Raw genomic sequence first — 27750 nt, forward strand, 5'->3', positions numbered from 1 at the left:
TTTAGATATATGAAAGGGGTGGTTTGTGCTACTTTAATAAAACGAAAAAATTAGGTAAAAGTTTATTAGTGTCGTCTACTAATAGCTATTTACATCTTACTTTTTAGATAAAATTTCAAATAAAGTGAGTTTATACTCGTAAAGTTGTTTCAAAGTGAATTATTGTTTAAAATTTATTAACATATTTTATTAATAAAATTTCGTACTACTAAAATTTACATTTGGTTATATATAGAAGTATAGATAAGGTGCTAGTCATTACTAAAAATTGAAACATCCAAAAACTCTGATAATTATAAAAAAAAAAAAAAACTTAGAAAATTACACGCACTAGATAACCCGCATAAATTTGTCTTGAAGTTCGCTTCTAAATTTAGTCACGAGCAGAGATAAAAAAATAAAAAAAGGGAGCAAAAATCCAAAAAACTATACAAAAGAAATAAAAATTACATTCTAAATAGATACATATATAAAATTTTGTGTCACGCTCCTGAGAAGATATGTATTTTAATAATAAAAGAAATTATTATAATCTCCTTCAATAGTATTGGGAGTGCCTTTCACAAATGGGGATAAGAAAGGGGGATGAGGTATTCTCGAGACATAGTTGAGTGACAAAAGGGTAGGTTGAAAAGTTATTTGAAAGCTCTCAGTGTGAGTTCGATTTTTGGGAGAAACATAATATTTTTTTTTGAAGAAAGATATTGAGAGTGATATCAATAGTGTCAAGGCCTACTACTTTAGTTATTCGGATATATTTCGTGATTTATCTTTTCAGTATAATTTTAAGGGTACGGTGGCTAACAACGCCTGATTCAAGAAAAAAGAAAAAACAAAAGAAAGAAAGGGGGATGAGGTGGGCAAGTGAGATGCCAGTTGTAATGCATTTGCAAAGGGATAGAAAGGGGGGCTGCTTGTCGGTGCCCTTCCCTTTTCCCTTTTGTATTGTAGTTTGGGGTAGGGTGTCACAATATTCCCCCATTCTTCTTTGGGCGCCCCCTTTGAAACTGCCCTCCAAATGCCCCCAAATTTTGCCCCCTTTGGTTCCATAATTGAGTTTGTTGGGCAACATTTATGGATGCAATACCCAATTCTATCATGCATGATGTCACATCTTCCGATAATTGCAAATTAAATAATATTTTTGTGTTAATACTGGTTTTAATTTTTAAACTTAAGTCGTTAATTAATCTCTTACGGCCAAACTCTTATTTTTACCCTTATATTTCCAGATTTTTTTCATGTGGTCACTCAAATTTTTCATTATTTAAATTATACCTTCAAATTTTTATTTTTGAGTCAATTTAAATTTTATATTTTAAATTTTTTTCATATGGTAACTCAAGATTATTATTGTTTCGATTATATCCATATATCTGTATTTTTGACTTAATTTTACTCTTGTATTTTAATATATATAAAAAAATTAATTGAGATAAATTAGCACTTTAACTCTATCTCTCTTTGCTTCTCCTTATTTCGTTCAGCTTACTCTATTTATTTTTATAAATTTAGAATTTTTTATTAATAAATTTGTAATTTTGCAAAAAATACAAACCTACTTGCAATTTCTTTCAATGAGTTAAAAACTCCCTTAATAATGTCTAAATGATCATAATATATCTGGCAAGATTATTAAAATCATAAAATCGAGTGCGATTCAACTTCAAAATCGTAAAATCGTAAGAATTTTTAGTGCAAAAAATTGTAAAATCGTACCCATAAAATCGAGAGTTTAACAACTATGATATCTAGTAAAAAAATAAAATAATAAATAAAGACAATTACGAGCAATATTTTAAATTTGACAAATGTCAAAGTTCTCGTTTAAAGTGTTGAATTAATTCATATTTTTTTTATACGTCAAAATATCAAGATTAAATTAATTTAAAAATAAATATATTAGAGTGTAATTAAAATAATAAAAAAATTAAATTATTATATAAAAAATATTAAAATATAAAAAATAAATTATCCGAAATCCTAACTCGCATGTCAACCACTCTCACTTATCTTGTCTCACTTTTCAGACATCCAATCGGGTTTTGACCATTGCAAAGTGAAAAGTATTTAAAATATATATTTTTTTAATAAACATCTCAAGTGGGGTAAATCCATCATAGGAAGGGATATGCTTTTAAATCACAGCGCACGCAAGTGCGAATATATTATATTAAATGCATAGCCGCACAGATTGACCAGTCTGCATTCAATAATTTGAGCTTTCAGAAAAATATTTTAATAATTTATTTTGTTTATTAACAAAACCTTAAGTAAAAAAAGAGTTAAATATAAAAAATATTTTTTTTATTATATTTATCTCGAAAAAATTACGTAATTTTTATTTAAAAATTTTTAGATAAATTTATTTTAATCTTTACATATTTAAAAAAATGACGTATGTGTTTTTTAGTATATTTTAAGAAAATTAATAAAAATATTAAAATAATTTTCAGACTTATCTTGATTATTTTATATTTTAGTTTAAAAAATATTTTAATTTTATCTTTTGATATAATTTTATCTTACTTATTTTAACAAACGCTACTTAAAAGAAATAAAAAGTTAATTGCATTTAGGTGCATTTGATTTAAAATCATCTCTTGAGGTTTTTATAATTTGTTTTGTTTATTTAAACTCTCCAATAATGCTTAATTGGGATGAGCATTGAGTCGGTTCGATTATCGAATCAACTTAATTGTTTAAACTGAATAAATTGAATTTTTTTTAAAAATCAAATCAGGTAGAAGAAATTAGAAGTGAGCAAAATTTTGATTAAACAAAAATAATCTAATCGGATTGATAATTTTTGACATCTTGATTAAATTATTTTAATTTTTTTTAATAAAGAGACTGAATGGAATTGAATTGAAATAATTTAAAAAATTAAATTTAAAAGTTAGTCTAAAAATTGAACCGAACAAACGACTATTTAACTAACGATGTTACCCCACAAAGAAGTCTCAATCAAAAGAGAGCAAATTAAAGGACCTTTTTCTTTGATATGGAGAAATTTATAGTCACTGTCATATAAGAGCTGGGAAATTATCCAAAGAAGTCGAGGAAAACTGCTTTAAACGACGTCGTGTTTGTGGGGATTTGATTTGAGTCGCCATCCCTCTCCATAATTAAGGTCCTTCTGGAAGCGTGGTTTGTGGTGGAGCGTAATTGAAGAAATCATGACAAAAAAAGAACTATTTTTAAGAAATATGGACAAATGTTGGTTGCTCGGCCCCTGATTCTTCATACTTTCCTCCTTGAGAGCACTCCAAAGTGTACTCCTCCTCCAATCTTATCATTTCATTGGTCATCCCTTCTTCCTCCTCCAACCCCCACTTTCCTGCATTCTTCGGGGGACTTGGGTTTTCGTGTTGATTCTCTCTCTTTCTTTCTTTGCCCCCTTTTTTGTGAACTTTTAGGGACGTGGGGGCCTGTGAAGATTTGACTTTGATACTGTTCAATTTTGCATCTGAAATGCCGTAAACAAAAGGTGGTTTACCCTTTTTCTGGGCTTTTCCTTTTCCATATTCTTGAAGCTATTGCCACTACGGAGCAAGCTTTGCACTGCGTACACTCACAGTTGTGTTGACGTTTTCCTTCAATTTTCTCTGATTACTACTGTTCTGATAACTGTGGGTGCATGTAATGTGGCCGGTCGGTCCCAGTCTGGTCAGTGTTATCTACTTCACCTCTCACTGATTGGGCTTTCCGTGGGTTTCTCGGGGATCTGGATCTGGGTGCTCAGTTTGCTCTGGAATTCAGTGTATTTGGGACACTCTTCTAGAGAGGGAGAGTAGAGAGAGAGAGAGCCATGTCAGGCAAATCGGCTGAGCCGGCGCCGCACCCGCCGAAGGATCAGCTTCCCAACGTCTCCTTCTGCATGACTAGCCCTCCTCCATGGCGTGAGTCTTGGAAAATCTCCCGTTTTGATTCTATGAGTTCTTCTTCTTTTGCTTAGTTTCAGTTCTTATTCTTGCTTTGATTCTTGAGAATATAATATACCTGTGAGAATATATGCGTGTATCCATGTTTGTGCTAGGGACTCTTCCCAGCTTCCTGTGCGTTTTAATTCTCTGAATCTACTTGATTCTTAAGGTTATAGCTCTGGAATTCTTTTTCTTTATCTTTCTGATGTATTATTCTGAATGTTCTCTTACTGAATTTAGTATTTACTAAACTATTTTTCTTTTTTGGGTTGTGCCTTCTTTCCCCTTTTATTTTTATGCTTTTACCAAGAGATTCTTCTTTTTCCAAAGAAAAAAAATTGATATTATTAAGTTCAGTGATAGATATGCATTTCATTCATTTGTCACTACTGACAAGTTTTGAACTTAGTTTCATTGGTTTGATAGAAACCAATTTTAAGGTTTTTCTTTGCTCGTAGGAACTCCCTCTGTTTCAGTAACCATTTTTGTTGTCCCTGTATTATCGATTGATTCCTTTGAAACCTGGTGAAAGACTGTAAATCCTATTGATATTCGACTTAATTACCATTCTCTGGAATTGGCTGCATCGTCCTTCCCCATTGTGTATGTTGTTTACAGACATATGCCTGTACTTCTTTCCCGTTGGACATTCTTGCACTTTACATCCATTCTAATTCTCATTTCCCCTAGTGATGTTGAATTTGTTTGTTTACAGAATTTCATGTGTTAACCGCATTGGTTAATATTCTGAGGTTGGTTTAATTTTTGAAATCTGTCGTGTGTTTTTGATACAGACGAGGCTATCCTCCTTGGGTTTCAACATTATTTGGTGATGCTGGGCACCACGGTTATCATTCCCACAGCTCTTGTTCCTCAAATGGGGGGAGGGAATGTAAGGCACTTTCTTTGGTGATGCTGCTTTCTTTTTATCATGCTTTAATAATCTACTTCAACGTGATTTGTTGTACATTCAGGAAGAGAAAGCAAAGGTGATTCAGACACTGCTCTTTGTTGCTGGATGTAACACCTTACTGCAGACATTCTTTGGTTCTAGATTGCCTGCTGTGATTGGAGGGTCATACACATTTGTCGCAGCCACAATTTCAATTATCCTCTCTGGTCGATTCAGTGATCCAGATCCTATAGAGGTTTATGATCTAGACTCCATGTTATTGTATTTGCGGGTTTGCCCAGCACATTGAGTTTTGTGTTAATGTTTAATGCTTATTAGACTCGGAAAACACATAATTACAGTTGGTGTATGTCATGTTCTTGTTGTCACATGCATACAGAAAGGCATGATTTCGTCCTGTTTAGCCAGGGCCAGCAGTATGTGTGCCACTTAATTTCTATTTTCATTATGAAATTTCATGCACAACATTTAAGTCATATGTCCTTTTTGGTGCACACCGAATTCAGAGAAGGGAAGGAAATGAAATAAGAAATCGGACATTCAAACGCGAGGTAAAATTCTTGATTATTTGGTTCTAACCAAGTTCTGAAAATTTATTTCCATCACAGAGATTCAAAAAGACAATGCGGGCAATCCAGGGTGCATTAATTGTTGCTTCGACTCTTCAGATAGTCCTGGGTTTCAGTGGCCTTTGGCGTAATGTCACAAGGTTGGTTCACAATATATAGATGTGCATGAAATTCTACTTAATGCTTAACGAACTTGGAGCATTTTTTTTTTTCTTCAAACTCATAATTAATACATAGCTGGCTTGGATTTTTTGATCTTAGCATTGTATGAATTAGTTATTTAGAAGGTGAAGTCTTATTCTGGTTGGGTTCCTCCAAGTCAATCTGATTTATGGAGCTCAGATTATTTGGATTATACGCAATTCCTCTTGTTTGTTGTGCTATCCAGTCTTTTCTTAGACAGGAGAAAATAAGTTTGTTTACACTGTTTCAACTGCTGAAATATCAAAATCCATGATTTCTTGAATAGGTTTCTGAGTCCACTCTCAGCTGTTCCTTTGGTCGCTCTTGCTGGTTTTGGGCTTTACGAGTTTGGTTTTCCTGGGGTAGGTATCTTTTATGCACTCGAATGGATTATACATGCATGGATTGGTTTTTATTTGTCTCTAGGCGCATTGCGTGCCGCCCCCCCCCCCCCCCCCCCCCCAATAAAAATAATAATAAAAAAAGAGATGAACAAGTAGAAGAACAAAAAGGCCTCAGGGAGAGTGCTTCATTTGGACAGGCTGTCGAGGCATGTTTTGTCTGGTCTATATTGAATGTCAACTGTTGACTCTGTTTTCTAGGTTGCTAAATGTGTTGAAATTGGGCTGCCACAGCTTATCATCTTAGTCTTTCTCTCACAGGTAAGATCCTTTATGGATTACAATTTTTATTCTGATTATTCATGGTAACCAGTTCTTGTTTCCTCTTAGATTTGTAATTTTCACCTTGATTCATCTATCTCATTTATTGTCTGCAGTATCTGGCCCATATTCTAGGCAAAGGAGAGAAAATCTTTGAACAATTTTCTGTAATATTTTCGGTGGCGATTGTTTGGATTTATGCTCACATACTCACTATAGGTGGGGCCTATGATGATAAACCACCAAAAACACAAATAAGCTGCCGTACTGATCGTGCCGGGCTTATTGATGCTGCTCCTTGGTAAGCATGTGCATGATATACATGTGACATTCTCACAAATGCATTTAAGAATGATGATTTACTTCCATGGTTTGAGTCATTATTATTATCGTATCGAACTATTCCACCTTGTAACTGAGGTTTCCACAATAAGTCGTGTGTTGTTGCATTTGGCCTGGGTATTTCGGGGATAGGGTTGCCATTATTCTGGTTCTCTGCATTTATGTGGAAGCAAAGTGCATGGATGTGTTTAGTGTTCATCCTGCTTATTGTCCACATGAAGAAGGCTGTATATGTTGCATTCTAGTTCTGTTGCATGAAGTTAAGTGGAACCGTTATTCTCTTCCTAAAATGCTAGTTTCTTTCTTTGGCCACACGGTATGTCCATATTGTTTTTGGCTTCAAACACATGACGTGTTTGAGGTGTTAGGCATGATGAGTGGGAGTGTCCTTTGGGCTGCCTGCTTCATTTACTAAATTATTTTATCAAATCTGGGTAGGTAACGCAGGCTTATGTGCGTGCAAAAATGTTACTTATGTTCGTACTTGTGCATGCATTTGCAGGATAAGGGTTCCTTATCCCTTTCAATGGGGAGCACCTTCATTTGATGCTGGTGAAGCCTTTGCCATGATGGCTACGTCTTTTGTTGCTCTTGTAGAGGTTTGTTCCTCTTCTTGATGCACCTAAAATAATGGCTGAAGCCCATTTTAATTGTTTTCCTATTGGTTGTCCTTGTTGATGATGTCATCGTTATGGATAAATATCACTTTCCCTTTTATGTCCTCATTTAAATGTTCTTTGCTTCCCCTGGTGATGACATCCGGATACTTTCTTGATGTTTGTTAGTGGGAAAACTGAACTTTATTCTTCAAAAGCTTGAAAACACCTCCTTAAAGGTTAATGCTCATTAGTAGCAGACAGATATACTTCTTACTGGGCACTAGATTGTTCTATCTTCACTGTAGCTGTTGAAAACAAACGTAAAAGAACAGAGAATGAAAGCTTTGATGCGTGTTTTAGAACACTGTCCTCAGGAATGCACATCAAAGCTTTCATTCTCTGTTATTTTATATTTGTTTTTCAACAGTATCTGAGTTCTCTTCTTTAAAATATTGTGCCTTATCTTGTGTGTATCTCTTAAATGGCTTATCTTTTACATGGTCTCAATGACTTGAGCAGTCCACTGGTGCCTTTATTGCTATTTCAAGAGCTGCAAGTGCAACTCCCATGCCGCCTTCTGTTCTCAGCCGAGGTGTCGGTTGGCAGGTGAACTTTAATCTTGTTGCTTTCTTGTTGATTGTGCTTGTGAATATAAGGTCAAGATTTCTGTTTGAACAGGCTGTTGTTTTCTTCACATTTCTTTCCCACTTTTTTAGTTTTCAGCTTCCTTGATCCTTATGTTGTGTGAACCTGTGTATGCATGGGACCAGCAAGGAAAAGAAAAGACCATTTGAAAATTAATTTTACCTTTCCGATGATGATATTGTCTCCCACAGTTGTTGACCTGTTGCTGGGGTCCTGGTATCTTGCTTGAATCTAAACATTTTTTATTAGGTGTAATATCACCTACATCTGTATTGCCATGAAAAAGGATGAAAAATTAGCTATTTGAAAGAAGATTCAGAATCGCATATTGAAAAATTTCACTGCATGCTTTGTCCAACCAAAGAATGTCTTAGTTTTTGTCCCGCCTCTCCTTGGGTAAGCAGTGTATGTCAATTCTACTCGGCCTCACACAAATACAGATAAAGTAAATAGCAAATAAGTAGGAAGGGAACAAAAACGGACGAAGAGGAATGATCCAAATCATAGCTAGCCATCTAACAAGAGAGTTGCCAGCTTATGTTGGAAAACTTCTTGAAGTAGAGCGCTCACTCCAACAGGAGAGTTTTGAACGTATGAACTGTTTGGGAGGAGTTACTTGAGAAAATATTATGTGTTGAAAGTAGGGGAACTGTGATCATAGTTTGTGTGAAAGCAAGGAATTTGTGGCTGAAAACATAAAACTGTTCTTAATAAAATATAATGAGAGTTGGAAGCACGGAAACTATGATCACGGTTTCCTTTTTCAGTGTGGGTAAGATCTGCAGGTAAATGACTCATCCTTGAAGTTCTTGATCTCAAACCCTTTGCTGAGGATGGTAGCTAAATTTGGTCAGATGTCTCTGTTGTTTCCATCTAAACCAGCAAAATGCTAATTATCAAAGTTCTGTTTAGGTCAACATAACTATGTCGCAGCTTTGCGACTAATCATTCGTTTTATTTTTATCAGGGAGTTGCCATTTTAGTGTCAGGGATGTTTGGAACTGTGAATGGATCTTCGGTATCTGTGTAAGTCACCAGCAATGGAAGCCTTTCTAACTCTACTTTCGGTTTATATCAGTTGCCAGATGGAATAGTAACTTCCCCGTGTTTTTTCTTGATATGTCTGCAGTGAAAATGCTGGTCTTCTAACTTTGACTCGTGTCGGCAGTAGGCGGGTTGTGCAAATATCAGCTGGATTCATGATTTTCTTTTCTATTCTTGGTAAGTTTTGTTTCCTCTTCTTCATACAAACAGTAGTGTTCATTATAGTCTTCTTTCTTCAAGAGTTATTTGAGAGAGAGAGAGAGAGAGAGAGCAGTATTTTGTTAATTATCAACATTATCTGCATGTTCAGGGAAATTTGGAGCCGTCTTTGCCTCGATTCCAGCACCAATAGTTGCTGCTTTATATTGCCTTTTCTTTGCTTATGTGGGTGAGTCTTTATGATGTAACTACCAACACTGCGGCAAGCATTCTTCAAAATTATTCTTTTTTTCGAAGAGTCCTTACCTATTCGGTTTCTGGATGCACTTGCAGGTTCAGTTGGTTTAAGTTTCCTTCAATTCTGCAATCTCAATAGCTTCCGAACAAAATTTATACTGGGATTCTCCATCTTTCTGGGCCTGTCAATACCCCAGTATTTCAACGAGTACACCGCAATTAATGGGCGTGGCCCGGCTCACACAACCGGGAGATGGGTATGTCAAAAAAACTCCATCAACCCTGCATGTCGATACGTTATTAGTTCTTTTTGTAACTGTTTCGTGGATTGTTTGAATATGGCCATCGATAGAGATAATTAGAGATCTATAATTCACGTAGCCGACCTAGAGTTAATACACCCTCCTAATAGGGTCAACACTAGTGATCGTTCTTGTTTCAACTGGCAGTTCAACGATATGATCAATGTTCCCTTCTCATCGGAGGCATTTGTTGCCGGCGTGCTGGCCTACTTCTTGGACAACACAATACGCAAGAAGGGTGATCAGATCAGAAAAGACCGGGGCAAGCACTGGTGGGACAAATTCAAGTCCTTCAAGACCGACCCGAGAAGCGATGAGTTCTACTCTCTGCCCTTAAACCTCAACAAATACTTCCCATCGATGTAACGTCAACGTTGCCGGAGAGCTGCAACTTGCCCTTGCACTGGCTTACTTGCATCTAATCTGTGATGCCTAATATCACATAGAAATTGTTCTATTTCATGTGTTCCATCTTGTTGCATAAGAAGCAGTAGAAATCAATCTTTTCTGCAGGATATCTTAGGAATTGTTGATTTTTATCTTGTTGCTGTAAATCGAATGGGAAGATGAGGGCTTGAAAAGGTAGCAATCAAACATGTTTTCTGATCTCAGCTCTGCATTTTGCCGCATTTTCTGTGTAAATCAGTCCCTTTTTAGTTGGTTTGCTGATACAACTCTGAAGATTTACAGAGGAAATCTGGTTTGCTAGATGTTGCATGACATTGAAATTCACCTTCCCTAATCTCTCTCTCTCTCTCGTATTTTATCTAGTTCACAAATATTAGACTTTTCCTCTTCCTTCAAAGTTCTATCTTCTATTTAGGGATGAGCATTTGATTGGTTTGATTATCGAACTCAGTGAAATGCTGAAATCAAATAAACCAAAATTATGTAAAAAATCAAATCGGAAAGATTGAACAAATACAAAAACCAAACAAATTGAAAATCAAAAGAACCCGACAAATACGAAAAAAAATGAACTAACCAAAAAAGAAAAAAAGAGTGAAAAAGTGAACAAATTAAAAAATTGACAAAATCGAAAAGTTATGTAAGTTTTTTAATTATTCAGGTAAACAATAAAGTTACGCAAGTAATTATAGATATTGCTTTACTAAAAAAAGATTAGTGATTATTTTTTGCAATAGAGAAGAGTTGAAAAACTCTCCATTTATTATTAAGTGTCATTTAGATTGTACGTGAGTAATTCAATTATTACTCAACTAATGAGCAATATTAGTCGATTAATTTTCAGAATAGAAAGTAGAGAGTAAGTTGATTTTCGGACTATTATTACTCTGAGTAACAAATAATATTAGTTGATTAATTCATGAAACTACGAATTAACATGCAACAAAAGATTACTTGAGTAATTGGTTAGTTCAATTATTTTGATTTTTTTCAATATAAAAAACGAATCAAATCGACCCTTAACTTGAAACAAATCAGCAATTTTGGTAGGTTCAATTTAGTTATTTCGATCAAATCAAAATTTTGCTTAGCTCTACTTCTATCTCTCCTGAGTTAGAAAAATAAAAATTATGAAAAATTTAGATCATGTTCTATTTGTTGTTTTTAGTTTTCAATTTTTCAAAATAGTAAAAACATGTTTATGTTCATATTTTCAAAAATGTATTTTAAAAAATAAGAAAAAAATTATAAAAAGAAACTTAAAACAATAAAAAGTCGTTTTGCTTGTTTTAATCTCAAACACATTCAAAATTTTTAAAATACAAAAAATGCTATAAATAAAAAAATTAACAATTTCAAAACAGACATTCAAAACACAAAATTAAAAATAAATTCAAAACTCAAAATTTAAAACTAAAATACAGAAAGAACATTTCTATAATTTTGTATATTGACCATATATATCTTAACAATTTAAAAAAAAAAAAATTATCCTTGACCCAGCTCATGAAATTGAGGAAAAGTATTTTTCATTACTTTTCATGGCTCACTCGAATGAGGACAAAATATTTTGCATTTAATTTTATTCTATATTTGAGCCTCTCACAAAATGAGCTTTTCAATCTCTCTTTTTTTTTTGTCCATCTTATCGTAGGGTATTTTAAATATAACATGAAAGGTTGACGTACAACAAGAAATATATATTATATAAATATTTTTTATGTATTAGATACATTTTGTATATTGTATAAAATATCTTTGAGTGCTGATAATGATAAGGTGCCGTAAAATTTTCCCAAACTATAGTTTGTGAATAATAATGTTGGATAATAGATGATATTGGATAATATTTGGCACCATATTAAATATATCACTTATATAGAACATGCTCGAATATAATAATTTTTTGGGTAAAATTTCACGCGATACTCTCAAGATTTGGCTAAAAGACAATGACTATTCTTGAAGAAATGCCATTAATCTCCCGTGCCATTAACTAGCTATCTAAATCGATCATTTTGTCTATCTTTTTTAAAACTATTTCTCTTTCCTCCTGTTGCCAACCATCCTATTTATCTTTGGCGACAAAAGACAATAAGTTTCTTTCTCTCATGGAACCCATTGGCATAGGTTATTCTAATTGGGAACCCGAACCAATGAATCGTTTGAGCTGACACAATTGTTGTGGCTCTGGTGGTGTGTATAATTTTTTTTTTGTAATTTTGAAAAAGGGTAAAGGGTGAAGGGTATAGGGTATTCTAGAAATTTTGACAAAATTTACTATTATTACTCAATGAAAAAAGTATATCACACAATAATTAACTTCAACAAAGATTTATGCTATTTCTAACAATACATGAATAGTTAATCCTTCTAAACAAATATCGAGATTAAAGGTACCACGTGACACATTGGATTATTCTTTTATGGTGGGATCGTGGATATAAACTATTGAGTTGAGTTGTGTCAAATTTGCATGTTATTTTTCTACTTTGATTTTTGATTGTGTTCTTGATTTGCGTGATGTAATCCTAACAAATGGTATATCAAAGAATTAATAAGGCACCACAAAATCATTAACCGTGCAAAAGAGGTTGGAAGGACTTCGTTGAAGTAGAAGATTGGGTTGAAGTAGAAGATCGGGTCATCATTGGTTGAGGAGGCACTACTCTCCTACATTCCAAATACCTTCTAGTATAATACGATATCTACAACCACGACACACACTTAGATGGAAACTCGATTTAACCTAAAATTCATCTATAAACTATTTTTTTTTTTTTAAAAAGTACATTTGGGACAATCTTTATGATATGAATCTTTGTTAGGCCCTTTGCCCTTAAAAAGGGTCCTAAAAGCCTAAAACGTATTGCCTTTAGGGGCCTACAAAATGTAATGCCTTTCACCCACTTTTCCATATCATAACAAAAGAACAGGGACTCCTTGCTCCCCACTTGTTTCATCGAGTTTATTCCTTTGTCCTTAAAATGGAAACAAAAATGGATACCCACCATTTGTTTCTCTCATTCTGTTTGTCCTTTTGTGTTAACACAAATTCTAACTCCAAGCATGATGTTATTTTGTGGGATTGCATCGAAAACTTGTTATTATGGTTTTGGTCGATCGAATAATTCGTGTTGCGAGTTTAGTCTTCACTCAATCTCATAATTTATAGGGTTTATTTTAAGGTTTTTTTATTGAATTCATTTGGTCGACTTCTCTTTTTGTTATTACATTTATTTTTTTATTAAATTTAAATAGTCGTAAATGCGTCATCTACATCTATCTATACTATTATATAAGTAAAAATCAAGTTTCGATGTTATAAAATCCTAACATTGAAGTGTTTTACTAAAATGCCCTTTACGTCTATTGATTAAAAAACAAAAATTATGTATATTAACAAAAATTTAAACTCATGACCTCGAAACAATAAGTGACTTTTGAAACAATTTTACTATTACGACAAAGCTTATTTTGTTTAAATTTTACCAAAAAATAAACTATATCCATCGAATGTTACCTAATAAATTTTTTAAGATTGTCGAAAATAATCTTAAAAAAAATCTTTATTTGTTTCCTTTCTTTTGGGCCAAATGGGAAGCTCCAAAAGTAAACATTGATGGGGTGGTGGGAGGGGACAAAGTGAGACACCAACCATGGAGAGTGTCACTTTGTCTCGTATGAGACATCCAAATTAAACAAATTAAAAGAAAAGATCATTCACTTGGGGAAAAAAAAGATCATTTCTCTCTTCATCTTATCTTTTCATGTTTTCTTTTTCCTTTAATATTTGCAATCAAAATATAAGTGAATTTTGTATGAAGTATTCTCTATTTTAATTTAAAAAAGTATTTAATTAGCACGATCATGTAATTTTATTTTGAAAATGACGTTCACAAGAAGTGGAGTAACCTCGTACTTCGAGGTACGATTTATCTATCATTTAATAGTTTTTAACAAGTTCAAGAATTCGAGAGTACGATCAATTAAAATTCAAAGTTTCGGTTATGTTCTTTCTAACAATAAAAAAGGAAACACTTTGGATATGTGTTTGGACAAGACATTATTTACTATAACCAGTGGTGTGATTTCGTGATGAAAATTATTTTCGTTGGCATATTTGTTATAAGTCACAACTCTTTTGAATCCAATGTGGTGTAAAATTGTGTCTCTCAACATACACACTTAACTGATGGTGATGTGTTATAGGTAAAAACTCATTAAAAGATAAAAAATGTTTAAAAATTCAAAATAATTTTTTAGGTTAAAAGGGTGTAAATTTTTTCTTGATTGGGGGATTTCGAATAAAGTTCAAATAAAAATCTCTTTAATAAACATTATCCACAATAATTCTAATCCTAATCCTAGTGGACTTTGAAATATCAGAATATATATTAGCCATAAAATTTTTTATTCTAGTGGATCTCGAAATGTCAGGATAAATGTTATTCGTAAAAATCTTAATTTTAGTAGATCTTGGAAAACTCTATTCGCCTATAAATAGATGAGCCATAATTCCAAATAAGATATTTCTCTAATATAGATCTCAATATGATATTTAAGTTTTCAATATTTAACTTAAGTATTAGAGTATTTGTGCATGCATGAATTGTTCTATGCCTTCTAATCATTCATTTTTTTTGTAGAGTTCAAACGATTTGACTATAATATTTTTTATTAATAAATCTATTATTGTATTCGAAGAGTAACTTAATTATGTTCATAATACAAGAATAATGCCCTTTGGCTAAAGATGTTTGGGCATATCATACATGATTTCGTCACGACAATAGTTCTTGTAAAATAGGAACAACTTCTTGCAAGTCACATCCCATGTCATATTATCCATCCCCAACAAGATTTAACTCCACAAAATTTTAAATTAATAATCAAATCTTTCTTATAAAAATCATTGAATAGCATTAAATCAATTAAATCACTATACCCAAACTTATCTTCACATAAATATTATTTAAAAAAACTAAACATAAACTCTCAAATTTATCCTATTTTATTAGATCTAGAATGTGATATGGTTCTGAAGGAAGATCCGGATATGGATAGTTCCAATAAGATTTTATTATTAAACAAAAATCTTTTTTTCAATTCATTTCATCTATCTTATGATCGGAACATAGGAGGATACATGTTACACCATGATTTTAAATCATAAAAGAGATTTTAAGAAATGTTAGATCTTATTCACTCTATTAATAACCGAGACGGATTTAGTGTATCATAAGAGATTTATTTTTTTTATTGATTCCTACAAATTAGATCAAAAACAATTCTTGAAAAATATATTTAACTCAATGGATGAATTGAAAAAAAAAAAATACCTTTATTGTCTTTATCTCGTATTTTTTATAAAGAGAATGAATCTTTTTATCAAAGAATCATAGAGATAAAAAATTACTAATTGATACAAAGTCATTAAATCGGCCAAACTCGCAACCAAAGCTATATACATTATATGTAAGATTTTGTTGTTACGAAAGTCCTGTAAATAAAATATTTTTTTATATATCTTATTTAATAAATAAAAAATAACTATATTAATAAAATTTTAAATATATAATTTCTAAATAATAATTGTTTTTATACGGCTTTACCGTTACATCAAAACTCATTTTTTATTCAAAAGAATTAAAAAAATAAACTAGCAAATATTATCTAATAATTTTTTTTTCCCGATATATATAGAGAGGCAAATATTTCGGGCACGCCTCACGCCGTTCTGCGTCACTTGTGTCCGTTAAAGGTGTGGGTCCCACTCGCCCCCCCCCCCCCCCCCCCGCATGTCTCGTGAGCAGTCACGCCGCCTCGTGGTTGAGCGATGCCAAACGTTTCTCTCGGCCCCACTCTCCAACCCTCATCCCCCACTCTCACCTCCAAGCGCGTGCGCGTTTTCACTTTGCCTTCTAAACCAACATAAAATAAATTGAAAATGTTCTTAGCACGTGACACATTTGATAATATTCACTCGTATATTGATACATAGGGGTGTTCAAATGGTCACTTTAGTTATTAAATTAATAAAAATTTATGAATAGATTAAATCAAATTAAGGAGTAAAATTGAATCGAATCGATCAATTAACCCAAAAAATAGAATTAATCGATAATCGAAAAAATCGAACTAAAATCGAATAAACTGAATTGATTAATTAAACTGGAGAAATATAAAAAAATTAAAGAAAATCAAAGTAACAGAGAGAAAACACACAAAATCGAAGAAAATGACTTCTTTTTATAAACATTAAAATAATATTATTTTAAAGTTTGATCGGTTCAGTTACTTTAGTTCTTCCAACCAAAAAATCAAACAAAAAATCAAAATTTATACTTTTCAGAAAAATTAACCAAACCAAACCGATATAAGAAAAAAGTCGAACTGAACCCACAAATTCGATCAGCTCGATTTGATTGGTTCGAGTAAATCGAACTTTTGTTCTCATCTATTGATATATTATATATTTATATTAATATAATATAAAATATAATATATCAATGTATGAATATCAACAAAAGCATCATAATTAAGCAACCAAATATATGGCCAATAGCCTTTGTGGGTTTGTGTTTTCTTGTTAGCTTGGAAGATGCCCTAATTTGATTCCTATAATTTTTGTTCGTTTTATTTAATATTAAAACAATCTAATTAGTTGCTAGTAAATGCATTATGCTTTAAAATATTTAATCAATTAATTAATTACATTTTTTAGATGTTAAAATAAGGTGCACTTATTGTAACATTATCTAATATTGGATAAATCTATTATTTTCAAGATAAATAAAAAAAAATATTTTTCTTTTTAAGTCACAAATCGTCACTAACCCCTCAAATAAAAAAATTATGATTTAATAGTCGGGTTAGTTCAGTTTGGATGATTTAATTTAATTTAATTTTTTGTTTATCTTCAATCATGATAAGGACTAGCATTAAATATTATGTTTTGTTTTCAGGGTACAAGTCAAGTGATTGGATTATAATAAATTGAGATTCGTATTAGTAGGTCGTGGATTTGATTTATTGTCTTACGTAATAAAGTTAAATCTTCACATGTGATTTACCTCTTCCATTAAAATTGAGAATACGAACGATGGAGAACAATGCAAAAATGATAAAGGGAATTCTATCCGCAGCCCTTAAAATTGCTTTTCACAGTTCACACCCCACCAAATTCTCCAATAATTTTAAAATACTTATTTTACTCCCCCTACAGTACACTCTCTCCTCCGATCATCCATGATCGCCGGTCGCTGCCTCGCGTCTCGTTTTCTCTCCCACACCATATACACACAAACACATACATATATATATATATACACACCATTGGGTTGGCCATGACTGATCCGCACACACATAGATATATATACGCACACTTATACACACACACACACACACCTATATATATATATATATACACACACACACACACACGACTGCTGCATGGCCACGACCATGGAACCCAGCAGTCGGGGAACCTAGAGTTCCCCGATTGCTAGAAGTCGGGGCGTTCCCCGATTGCCATGGCAATCAGGGCATTCTATGGCAGCGGTCGTAATCGTGTGTGTGTCTATATATATATATATCTGTGTGTGTGAGAGAAGATCTGTGCTTCCATTGCCGCCATGTATCCTACACCATTAGTAATACTCAAAAAATGAAGTCTTAATTGAATATTTCATATTAGAAAACATAAAACAGAAAATAAATGAATGTAATCAAATATGAATTTAGCCACATTGCTGAAATACTAGATCAATCCACTGCCATTAGTCAACCCCTACACATACACTCTCTCTTTCTCAATGCAATGGCCGACCTACTGGGGGGGGGGAATCGCCTCGAACCCCCGAACACTACAGTTCAAGGACCCCCCGAATCGCGAGGTTCGAGGGATGGAGAAACCCCCAAACCCCGCGATTCGATAGTTCCCCTTTTCGATGGGTCAGCCAATGCTGACCCACCTTGGTAATGGCGGTGTTGACCTACCTCGCGACTATTGCACAGAGAGAGTGTGTGTGTGTGGGTTGCTTAATGGCGGTGTGTCGGCAACCATGATAGTCGCCCGTGTATGTGTGTATGTGTATATGGTGCGAGAGAGAAAGTGAGGTGAGATGGCGATCAAGAGTGGCCAGAGGAGAGAGTGGACTGTAGATTGTGGGGGATAAAATAGAAATTTTAAAATTAAAAAAAAATTTGATGAGACTTGAGGTGTGAAGAGTAATTTTGTGGCTTCGGATAGAATTTCACAAATGATAATCCCAAGTATTGTGGAATAAGATAGCGTTGGCGCGTGAGAAAGGAGAACAACTTACGTATGCAGATAACTGTCTTTTTTGGTACACGTGGCTATCGTAGACCACAGCTGGCAAGTGAACTAAAGTCATCTAAACGTTTATGTAAGAGATTCTCGTCCATCTAAGCCAACCATTCATGGTTTGCCACGTCAATAAATATATATATATATATATATTTTGGTCTCACCCAAAATTAGGTTACTTCATGTTGTGTTAAAAAAAGTATAGACTATAAATATATAAAGTTCAAGGAAGAAGGCCCACAAAACAAAACCATCGTGAGACTTGGTCAAGGGACTTACAAGAGACCAAAACGAATAATTAAGATAGTAATTGAAAGATTGAATGATCCCTACTCGAATGACCTTATTTAGGAACATCTCTCGATATTTTTGAAACACTTTCATGAGAATTCATGAGTCACTCGACTACTTACTATTCAGAAAACTCTCGTTTTCTAATATTTTCGTCTATAAAATTGAAAGATGGATCAAAATGCTTGCCAAATATTATGATTTTTCTCTACCTGTCAGTCTTCTCATTCCATAAAAAAGAGACTTCTTCTCTAGTAAAGGTATAGTCATTATTCTGTTGAAACGATAATTTTACTTATTTTCTACATTCTATATTTCGGACAATAGATTAACTTAAATATCGGAGAGCTCACGAGTCTAGAACCTTTTTTTTCTTTGTAAGTCTTTCCGAGACTACACTTGAGACACTCTCTCACATAAAAAAAATTATTATTGTATTTTGACAATAATAATATTGAAGATTAATAAATATATAATTATTTTTAAACAATATATATTTATTATATTTTATTTTTAATTATAAAATATTTTATTAATTAGTAATTAATATATAATATTTTTACAACATTTTATTAAATAAATTATTTAATAATAACTCTTATTATTTTGTAGAAATATTATTTAAAATAAAATAATGCTACTCGTTATCCTTGGAATTATGATTGAGTAACAATAAATGTACTTTATTTTTAAATAATGTGTACTTATTTTATATCAATTTTAATATCCAAATATTTCTATTAATTGATGATAGATGTATTATGTTTTAAACTATTTAATCATGTGATGCATGAAAATGTTTCGAGTGTGCCGTTTTAGTGTTTTTGAAACATTTCTTATACCAAAACATAAGAAAAAAAAAATATTTTTGTACCATTTTTATAATTTTAAAAATATTTTAAAATTATTTTGTAATATTATGAACATATCGAGAACTATATTTACAAAAATGTCTATATATATATATTTTTTTATTTACCTGTTTCTCTATTTTTATTATATATTATATTCATTTCCAATGAAACCTAGATTTAATCAATCAAAAAATTTATTTGAATATTTAAAATAAAATACAATAAATACGTCTTATTTAAAAATAAAATACATTTATTACTATTTAATCATTATTCTTAAACAATTATTAGTATTACATTATAAAATATTATACATTAATAGAGTAATGCAACAATGGTTAAATAACAATAACGGTATATTATTTATAGTTAATATCTATTTATTATATATTATTTTTAAAATTTAAATAATTTTATTAATTAATTAAATAATTTAAAATATAATATCTTTATCATCAATTAAAAAATTATTTAAATATTTAAAAAATCTTTATATAAAAATAATATATGTTAGCGCATGGGTCGGGGAACCCTGACCCGACCCGCTCCCCCCCTTCCATATAAAGACGGCGCCGCCGCCGCTGCCTCCTTCAATTCCTTCCATTTGCATCGTTTGCAAGCTCAGTGGGGAGAGAGAGAGAGAGAGAGAGAGAGAGATGGGGAATTGCCAAGCCGTAGACAATGCAAGCCTAGTGATCCAACACCCATGTGGCAGAGTGGAGAAGCTTTACTGGCCCCTCACCGCCCATCAGGTCATGAAGATGAACCCTGGCCACCACGTCGCCCTTCTCCTAACCACAACCACCGCCGCCGCCAACAACAACAACAACAACCGCACCACCGGCGCCACTCCAGTCCGAATAACCCGCATAAAGCTTCTCCGGCCGACGGACACTCTAGTCCTCGGCCATGCTTACAGGCTCGTCACCAATCAAGGTTGGCAATACACATATATACACATACACATACACATATATACATATATGTAGGCCCTTATAAAGATTTGAATCCCGGTGATAGCAGTGGAGGCCACTAATTGATTATTTTGTGTTGAATTTGGTGACTTAAGATTTTGTGGGTTAATTGCAGATGTGATGAAGGGCTTGTGGGCGAAGAAGTGCGCGAAGATGAAGAAGAAAGAGCCAGAGTGCATGGCTCAGAGGATGGAACAGAACTTGGGTTCTGATTTTAGGGCACCTCCCACAAGATCTGTGATGGAGAAGACGAAGAAGACGACCAACAAGGTGAATATCTATCTATCTATCTATATATATGTGTGTGTGTGTGTAATTAAGAAATCTCTTCTCTCTTTCTTTGTAAATCATGAAAAATTGTTCTCTAATCATATGCCATAAATCCTAACAGATGTTAGGAAATGATGAACATCAGAAGAAGGCAACCAAATCATCAAAAGCATGGCAGCCTTCATTACAGAGCATCTCTGAATCAGCTGGCAGCTGATGATCCCTTCTCTCCTCTCCATTATCTCCCCAAATACACTTGACTCTAATTTCAGCACCTGGGTCCTCTCCAATGGCAAGCCAAGCTGGGAAGAAAGGGATACTGCAACCTTCATAATTGCTTCCTTCCTTGCTGCCTGCTTATTAAGAGGAATGATGTACAAAATGAAAAATTTTCAACTTACCTAATTAATTTCTACACATTTATGATGATGATCATGTAACTATTTGTGATCCTTTTGTTTTAAATCAAATTTTAAAATTAAGGTTGTCATGTGATGCTATATTATAAATAACATATATCAAAAAAATATATTATTTACATATCTTAAAAATTTTAAAATTAAGCTTGTACTACTAGCCCTTTTGGATATCTCAAACAAAAAAATCTCTTAGTACTCACCATTTGTGGTTACTATTAAAACAATCACTCATGCCCATGGTGTAAATTTTACATAGTCTCGTTTTCAAATGATATATGAAAAGATAAAATTGTATATATTGTAATAGATAATTGTCAGAGAACATAATATTTGTTTAACATAATCGTTAATAACAAAATAAATTTATAATAAAACATAATTAAAGTATATTTATCTCGAAACATATCTAGACGTGTGGGAGAGGTATTTATTTCTAAGTAATTGGTGATATAAATTAAGGACTCCTTCAATTATCTTAGGTAGGAAGGATGATCTTTTTATTTATTTATTATCTATTTGTTTTATATAAATATAAAATAATTATCACTAATAAATAACATCATTTTAAAATTGTGAATCCAAACACAACCTTGAATTAAATGTTGTGCAGAATGATGATCTTCTGCTCAGCTGCTACTGGATTTGAAGGGCATCACATGCGTATGTGTGTATATATATATATATATAGATGGATAGATAGATAGAAGAGAATCTGTTGTCCATTCATTAATAAAGCTGGAAGCATGACAAGATGTGAATTTCATGCCCAAACAGTGATAAAGTTTGCAGAGGAGCAGCAACTGTGTAATCATAAAAGGAAATTGCTGTAGCAGCTGTAAAATTTTGACTCGGGGTTGGAGAGGACATTCATATATATCTTCATCTTCTTCTTCTTTTTAGTGTTTTGGAAGAATCGGAATTGATGATGGTTGAAGATTTGTCTCCATATAAAGCACTTACAAACAAAATAAGAATGAGCTTTTTCAACTTAATTTTTGACATTTAAATCAATAAAGTGACATTAGTGAATAAAGATAGTTGAATTTTGATATCTTGTTTGTTAAATTTTTTGTCTTTTATATAGATTTAACGAGACATACTTATTATTATTTTAAAGATTTTTAAATTTAATAATTATATATTTTTATTTTTTTTTTATATTTAAGGTATATGTCAAATGATTGGGTCATGATAAATTAAGATTTATTTCAGTAAGTTATGGGTTCGACTTTTGGCTTGTGCAGTGAGATAAATTTTTTATCTATTATTTATTTTTTTTGTTAAAATTAAAAATACAAGCGACTAAAGATTGCGTAAGAATAATAATTTTAATTTTTTTTATTTTTTTTAATTTGAGGCAAGTATAAGAATATGTGTTATTTTCATCACGTTGATAAAAAAAAATTATGATTCTTTCCATTGGATGCTTCCTCACTCCTATCTTTTCCTTTCCAGCTATCCAAATTAAAATCTGAGTACCTTTAAAGCAAGAAGGGAATTTCAAATGAGATCTATCTATCTATATATCTTGTTCTGATCAATGATCTTACTCTGTACTCTTTGTTGAGGAATAGACTTAAAACAACCAATAATTTTATTGAGGTAATGCCTGTAGATAGGCTTCCTCTCTCCAACTGAGATTAAAATATAATTAAAGTTATATGACTAAATTTATATTTTTACTTCTATAATTTTATATTTAATATTAAATGATCAAACTTATATTTTTACTTCAATATTTTTATGTTTATTAAAAATTTTTATTATTTCGATTATATGTACGAACTTATATTTTTGAATCAATTTAATTCTTATATTCTGATATTTTTTTGTATAATTTAAATTTTTTTATTATTTTGATCACACCTATAAATTTATATATTTAAATTAATTTAATTTTTATATTTTGACATAAACATGCCTTGTACTTTGTTATTTCATTTTATTTTTTTTATATAAAATTATAGAAATTAAATTGACTCGAAAATACAATTTAAAAAATATAATCGAAATAACAAAAAGTTTAAATTACCACAAAAAATAAATTAAAATATAAAAAATAAATTAATTCTAAAATAAAATTTAAAAATATAATTAAAATAACAACAAATTTAAGTACTCACAAAAAAAAAAAAAAAAAGATAAAATTATGAATTTGGCCAAAATTATGTCGCAAGAGTTCATATGCTCTCCGTTATCAACTGATTGAATAAATTTATCCCATTATTCATATATTTCTCTTAGTTTATATGTGTGATCCATTCCCCATTTCCTCCTCCTTGATTTGAGAAACTTGGTGCCATACACCCACCCACATGAAAGAATTTCAGTGTCTCAAAGTTGAGGAAATAGGGGCAGGGCTCATCCATTGCAGTTTCTGTGATCAACCATTAGAAGTGTTGAATGAACAAGCAGCAGCATTAGGAGTGTTTGTGTAACATTCCACGTCGAGTAATAGGAAAGATCGAAACAATTTATCCTGATAGGTCTACACGAACTTTTCAGGGGGTCACCCATCCTTAGATTTTTCTAAGTCAAGCACGCTTAATCCTAGAGTTCTTTGTCTGCATTCAGCTCAAAAGGTATCCAGCTAGTGTTGTTTTATTCCTTACTTATTCTCGATATATACTATTCTCCTCTGGGCTCCTGAGCTCCTGAGATATTACATTCTCCCCCTTGAGCACATGACGTCCTCGTCATGTGATCTTACAACTGGTCCTAGACATTCTCCCATTTGGACGCTGCCATTCTAGAAGCTTGCCAGGAACCTCTCCTTGATCAGGCCTCACGCCCTGGCGCCACTCCCAGCCCTCATCGGACCGCCTTCTCCAAGGGTCGGCTCTGATACTATCTGTAACATCCCGCATCGAGCGATAGGAAGAATCGGAACAACTTACTCTGACGGGCCTACTTGAACTTCCCAGGAGGTCACCCATCATTGAATTTTTCTAGGTCAAGCACGCTTAACCCTAGAGTTCTTTGCCTGCATTTAGCCTAAAAGGTATTCAACTGGTGTTGTTTTCTTCCTTACTTATCCTCGATATATACTATTCTCCTCTGGGCTCCCGAGATATTACAGTTTGATCATCTGAAATCTGAACAAACAATGTGAATAAGGCAATGGAAACACCATAATAGCCTTCACAGTTCCAAATCAAAACCACTGCTCAATACCTTTTGAGTTAACAGAGTATACAAAACAACAGAAACCCATTCTAGCAATATATATATATATACTTCATTCAAAGCTCACTCTGCAAAATTTAGCAACTGGGAACAAACTCTCTCAAAAGGCAGTTCATTGTCTCGGTTTGTCTATTTCAACAGTCAGATTTTCGGTTTGTCCTTTTTGTTCAGAAACCTGCATTTGGTGCCAAAACCAGGAAGGCAAACTTGGATTGCTTCAAGTAGAAGCTGTGTTCTCAGCCACCTCTTTATCTCCTTCATGCCTGTCCAGTTGGCTGAAGTTCCCCTTCTCCTTGAAGAGTTGGGAGTGGTGGTGCTTGCAGTAGAGCCGATGCTCGTGCGCCACATAGTTTGACGGGCTGATAACGCAGCCTCCATGCACGCACTTGAAACAGGGTCTGTGGTATGACTCACCGTCAACTGCCACCTGAAAGAACACATCGTATTGCTTGTCTTACATAAGGCCTAGTTTGTAAGTTGCTGTAAACAAATCGTGGAAGACATGATAATAAAGAGACGAGGTTAAGTTTTGATCGAGGGATTGTGGCAGCAGCAGGAGTCAACCTCCTTTTACAGAGACTGAAGGTCTTGAGTTCAAGTGTTATGCCCTACTTGCAAAGACTTGGGTGGCAGCCCGCCATGCATAAGGTGGGGCTGGTGGTGCTGTCGCTGATGGTCCAATAGGGTTCTCCTAATGGCCTGGATGACCTTTTGGTGTGTAGCAAGCAATGGAGTATCAAACTAGACCTACGGAGAGTACCCTCATGGATGGGCCAGGGTTCAAGTGAGGCTCCTACTGCACTCAGGTCCTTGACATTGCTTTCACCCCTTCTACCCAGCCAAAGAAATAAGTTCCCTATATAACCCAAGCAACCATAACATCATTCAAGATATATCAGCTCATCCCAGATACCTTCAGCAAAGTCGCACATAATCTGCAAAGTGTTTTTGCTAAGATAAAAAAAGTTCATCTGCCCAAATTTCAAGCCAGTTAACACATAAATGCAAATCTCTTGTAATGTTATCATTGTTTAGTAAACATAAAGGGCTAATCTGTACCTTTTCTAGTGGATAAACAGTTTTCTTGCAAGCAACACATTTGTCTTGAGTTCCAGCAAATAAGCTCGAAACTTTGCTGTTTGTATGGCCCTGTTGAATTTCACACACGATGAGAATCACATTATTAGATATGCATGACAATTGACACATGATGCTCCATATAATTCAGCTTCAATTTATTCACATAATTCAAATGTATTTAAGCTTGGCAACATCGAGTACCTGATCGACAGACTTGTCAACTCTAACAGTTTTCGGAGCCCCTACATGAAAGCACAGAAAAGGAAATTATCATAAACAAGCAGTTGAAATGTGCAAATGCCTCTCAAAACCCAGAAAAAATCTAGGCCTCGTTTAATCTGATTTTCAGAAACCACTCCTCATAAATGTGGTACTTGATATTTGAAATTTTCGAGTGCCAAGTGCCTCGATCAACTTTGTTTTGTCACCAAACAAGAAGAATGAGAAAGAAAACATGACGGTACCCTTAAATGAATCTGTTTCCTGTTTTATCTTCTGTGACTGTTAAACTATCGAACCGTTTCCGAAGAAAACTCTGCCAGTCTCAGACCTATTTACCTTCGAAACTCTTGTCCAAGCTTCCTGTCATCTTAAGCAGTTGGTTGAAATGAGGCTTGCAATATAGCACGCCCTCGAAGGAGCAATAGTTGCTCAGCTGCAAAGAACACAAAACTAAAGGATGAAGTAGGAAAGAACAATAACAAATGAATACATACAGGTGTAAATGCGAGTAAAGAACAAGAAGTAACATAGTCTGTCTTCTAAGATGTTGAACCAAAATCCTTCGGAAGGGATTAGATAACTAGAGAGTTTTTTCTTTGTTTATCACATTTGCAACAGCTTGTTCGTTTATTTGTTTGAGAAGAAGCATCCGAGGCCGAATGTTTAAAGCATCCAACTCATAAGTGGGGAATTCTTAGGCTTAATTCCTACCAAACTGCAGAAACAATAGAACTGAAACCTGTATCGCCCCCTCCCCAGGGAAGGGGCTAAATAGCAGATATAATTTTCTTGTATAGCTTGAAAAACCTATTATGCTTCCTCCCCTGAGCCATCACATCATAATGAACAGGGCCCCATAAACACAATAAAATCAAAAATCATAACCAAAGGAGTCTTGTTATAATTATGAAAAATCTTTCTTTAATTGCTAGGAATAGATAAAATTATAATGAAATTTTCCACTCTGCATCTTGAATCCACAAGAATACTTACAAATTAGGACAGTTCAGAGCAGTCAAAACTCAATACTAATAATCTAGAGTTCATTGTTAAACTCCATAATTCACTACTCTGTCCAATCTTCTCTACCATTTGCTTCACCTAATCTTGATGGGCAATCTTGTAAGCAACTTCCATCACTAGAATGAGAATTCACAAGCCCAAAAAGGTGAAATTGAGTTGGTTAAAGCCTTCGTGACAGCATCTCATAGTCTCAGAGTCTCTTGCCAATTCATCACCCAATTGAACAACTCCATTCCACAAACAGTACACGCAGAGCCCCAAATAAGCCAAAAACCCTATTTTAGGCACACATAAACTCAAGTTCCAGCAAGAGCACATCACCATATTCATAGAGAGAGAACAGAATGTTATACCCAGGAAAAGAAAAAGCGTAAATATGATCAAACAAGCATAATAATTCACTGGTTCTGCCTGATAAAACCCAATTAGATTATGAATAGCAATAGGGATGGATAAGGAGAATCCCCTCAAAGTCGACGAGCACAAATAGACATTTCTAGAATAGTCGATGATCGACTACTCAGCGATTCGAGGGATGATGTTATCAAGTTATGGTGATTGTGTGTTTAGAGGGTTGTGATGTGATTGATCACAAGTGAAAAAGCAAGAGGAGAGGAAGTGGTCAATCAGAATGACCTTGAGGGTGCCCTTGCAATGGTGGCACCTAAAGCAAGCCCTGTGATAGACCTTGTCATCGGCAGTGAGCTGATCCACCAAGTACACCGTCTTCTCACATGCCTTGCATTTCTGGGTCGTCCCTGCAAAAGTCGCCATGGATCTTCTTCAAACACTCAGACCTCTCCAACAAACCACTCAACAACACTCAACTCTCTCTCTCTCTCTCTCACTCAGAGTTCTCTTTTCAGGGGTCAGAAACCGAATGGAGAGGGAGGCAGCATCGGCAACGTCACTTTGCTAATAATAGGTTTGTCTTCGGCGGAAGACAACAAAAGAAGCTGACTGTCCTTATGGGGGTAGTTTGGTAACTTTACACTGACCGATTTAATAATTTAATTGGGATTTTTTTTCTACGAAGGAAATGAGTAATTTTTGGGAGGAGCCTATCAACGTGTTTTTGCAATTTTAAATACATGAAAGTACAAAAATATC

The 27750-nt window shown here is 33.5% G+C and overlaps 3 protein-coding genes across 4 annotated transcripts; 2 read left to right on the forward strand and 1 right to left on the reverse strand.

Annotated features, from left to right (window-relative positions):
• The first annotated feature begins 3211 nt into the window (after positions 1-3211).
• LOC127790330 (nucleobase-ascorbate transporter 6-like) lies at positions 3212-10323 on the forward strand. Of its 2 annotated transcripts, XM_052319782.1 has the most exons (15): positions 3212-3490; positions 3666-3902; positions 4721-4818; positions 4901-5074; positions 5448-5548; positions 5878-5953; positions 6194-6253; positions 6370-6554; positions 7098-7194; positions 7714-7800; positions 8807-8865; positions 8969-9060; positions 9194-9271; positions 9376-9536; positions 9729-10323. In XM_052319782.1, exons 2-15 carry the CDS (start codon positions 3812-3814, stop codon positions 9945-9947), a joined length of 1578 nt encoding a protein of 525 aa, XP_052175742.1. In that variant the 5' UTR covers positions 3212-3490; positions 3666-3811; the 3' UTR covers positions 9948-10323. The 2 variants fall into 2 exon arrangements, with proteins under 2 accessions (XP_052175742.1, XP_052175741.1); XM_052319781.1 differs by having other exon boundaries at positions 3212-3902.
• A 9751-nt stretch (positions 10324-20074) lies between these two features.
• On the forward strand, positions 20075-21212 carry LOC127790596 (uncharacterized). The gene is made up of 3 exons (XM_052320166.1): positions 20075-20402; positions 20556-20710; positions 20832-21212. The coding sequence occupies exons 1-3, from the start codon at positions 20123-20125 to the stop codon at positions 20925-20927; spliced, it is 531 nt and encodes a 176-aa protein (XP_052176126.1). The 5' UTR covers positions 20075-20122; the 3' UTR covers positions 20928-21212.
• A 3122-nt stretch (positions 21213-24334) lies between these two features.
• Positions 24335-27543, reverse strand: LOC127789520 (LIM domain-containing protein WLIM1-like). The gene is made up of 5 exons (XM_052318403.1): positions 27277-27543; positions 25954-26050; positions 25597-25637; positions 25375-25464; positions 24335-24742 (listed from the first exon to the last, which is right to left on the reverse strand). Exons 1-5 carry the CDS (start codon positions 27412-27414, stop codon positions 24533-24535), a joined length of 576 nt encoding a protein of 191 aa, XP_052174363.1. The 5' UTR covers positions 27415-27543; the 3' UTR covers positions 24335-24532.
• Between the last annotated feature and the right edge of the window lie 207 nt (positions 27544-27750).

Source organism: Diospyros lotus, chromosome 14 (genome assembly GCF_014633365.1).
Source record: "Diospyros lotus cultivar Yz01 chromosome 14, ASM1463336v1, whole genome shotgun sequence".
Lineage (NCBI taxonomy): Eukaryota > Viridiplantae > Streptophyta > Magnoliopsida > Ericales > Ebenaceae > Diospyros > Diospyros lotus.

Coding starts and splice junctions, on each gene's coding strand:
- LOC127790330 (XM_052319781.1), top strand. CDS start 3,812: ATGTCAGGCAAATCGGCTGAGCCGGCGCCGCACCCGCCGAAGGATCAG. Junction 4,819..4,900: donor CTCAAATGGGGGGAGGGAAT/GTAAGGCACTTT, acceptor TTGTACATTCAG/GAAGAGAAAGCAAAGGTGAT. Junction 6,254..6,369: donor TCTTAGTCTTTCTCTCACAG/GTAAGATCCTTT, acceptor TATTGTCTGCAG/TATCTGGCCCATATTCTAGG.
- LOC127790596 (XM_052320166.1), top strand. CDS start 20,123: ATGGGGAATTGCCAAGCCGTAGACAATGCAAGCCTAGTGATCCAACAC. Junction 20,403..20,555: donor CAGGCTCGTCACCAATCAAG/GTTGGCAATACA, acceptor GGTTAATTGCAG/ATGTGATGAAGGGCTTGTGG. Junction 20,711..20,831: donor CGAAGAAGACGACCAACAAG/GTGAATATCTAT, acceptor AAATCCTAACAG/ATGTTAGGAAATGATGAACA.
- LOC127789520 (XM_052318403.1), bottom strand. CDS start 27,414: ATGGCGACTTTTGCAGGGACGACCCAGAAATGCAAGGCATGTGAGAAG. Junction 26,051..27,276: donor ATTGCAAGGGCACCCTCAAG/GTCATTCTGATT, acceptor TGTTCTTTGCAG/CTGAGCAACTATTGCTCCTT. Junction 25,638..25,953: donor CTTGGACAAGAGTTTCGAAG/GTAAATAGGTCT, acceptor GCTTTCATGTAG/GGGCTCCGAAAACTGTTAGA.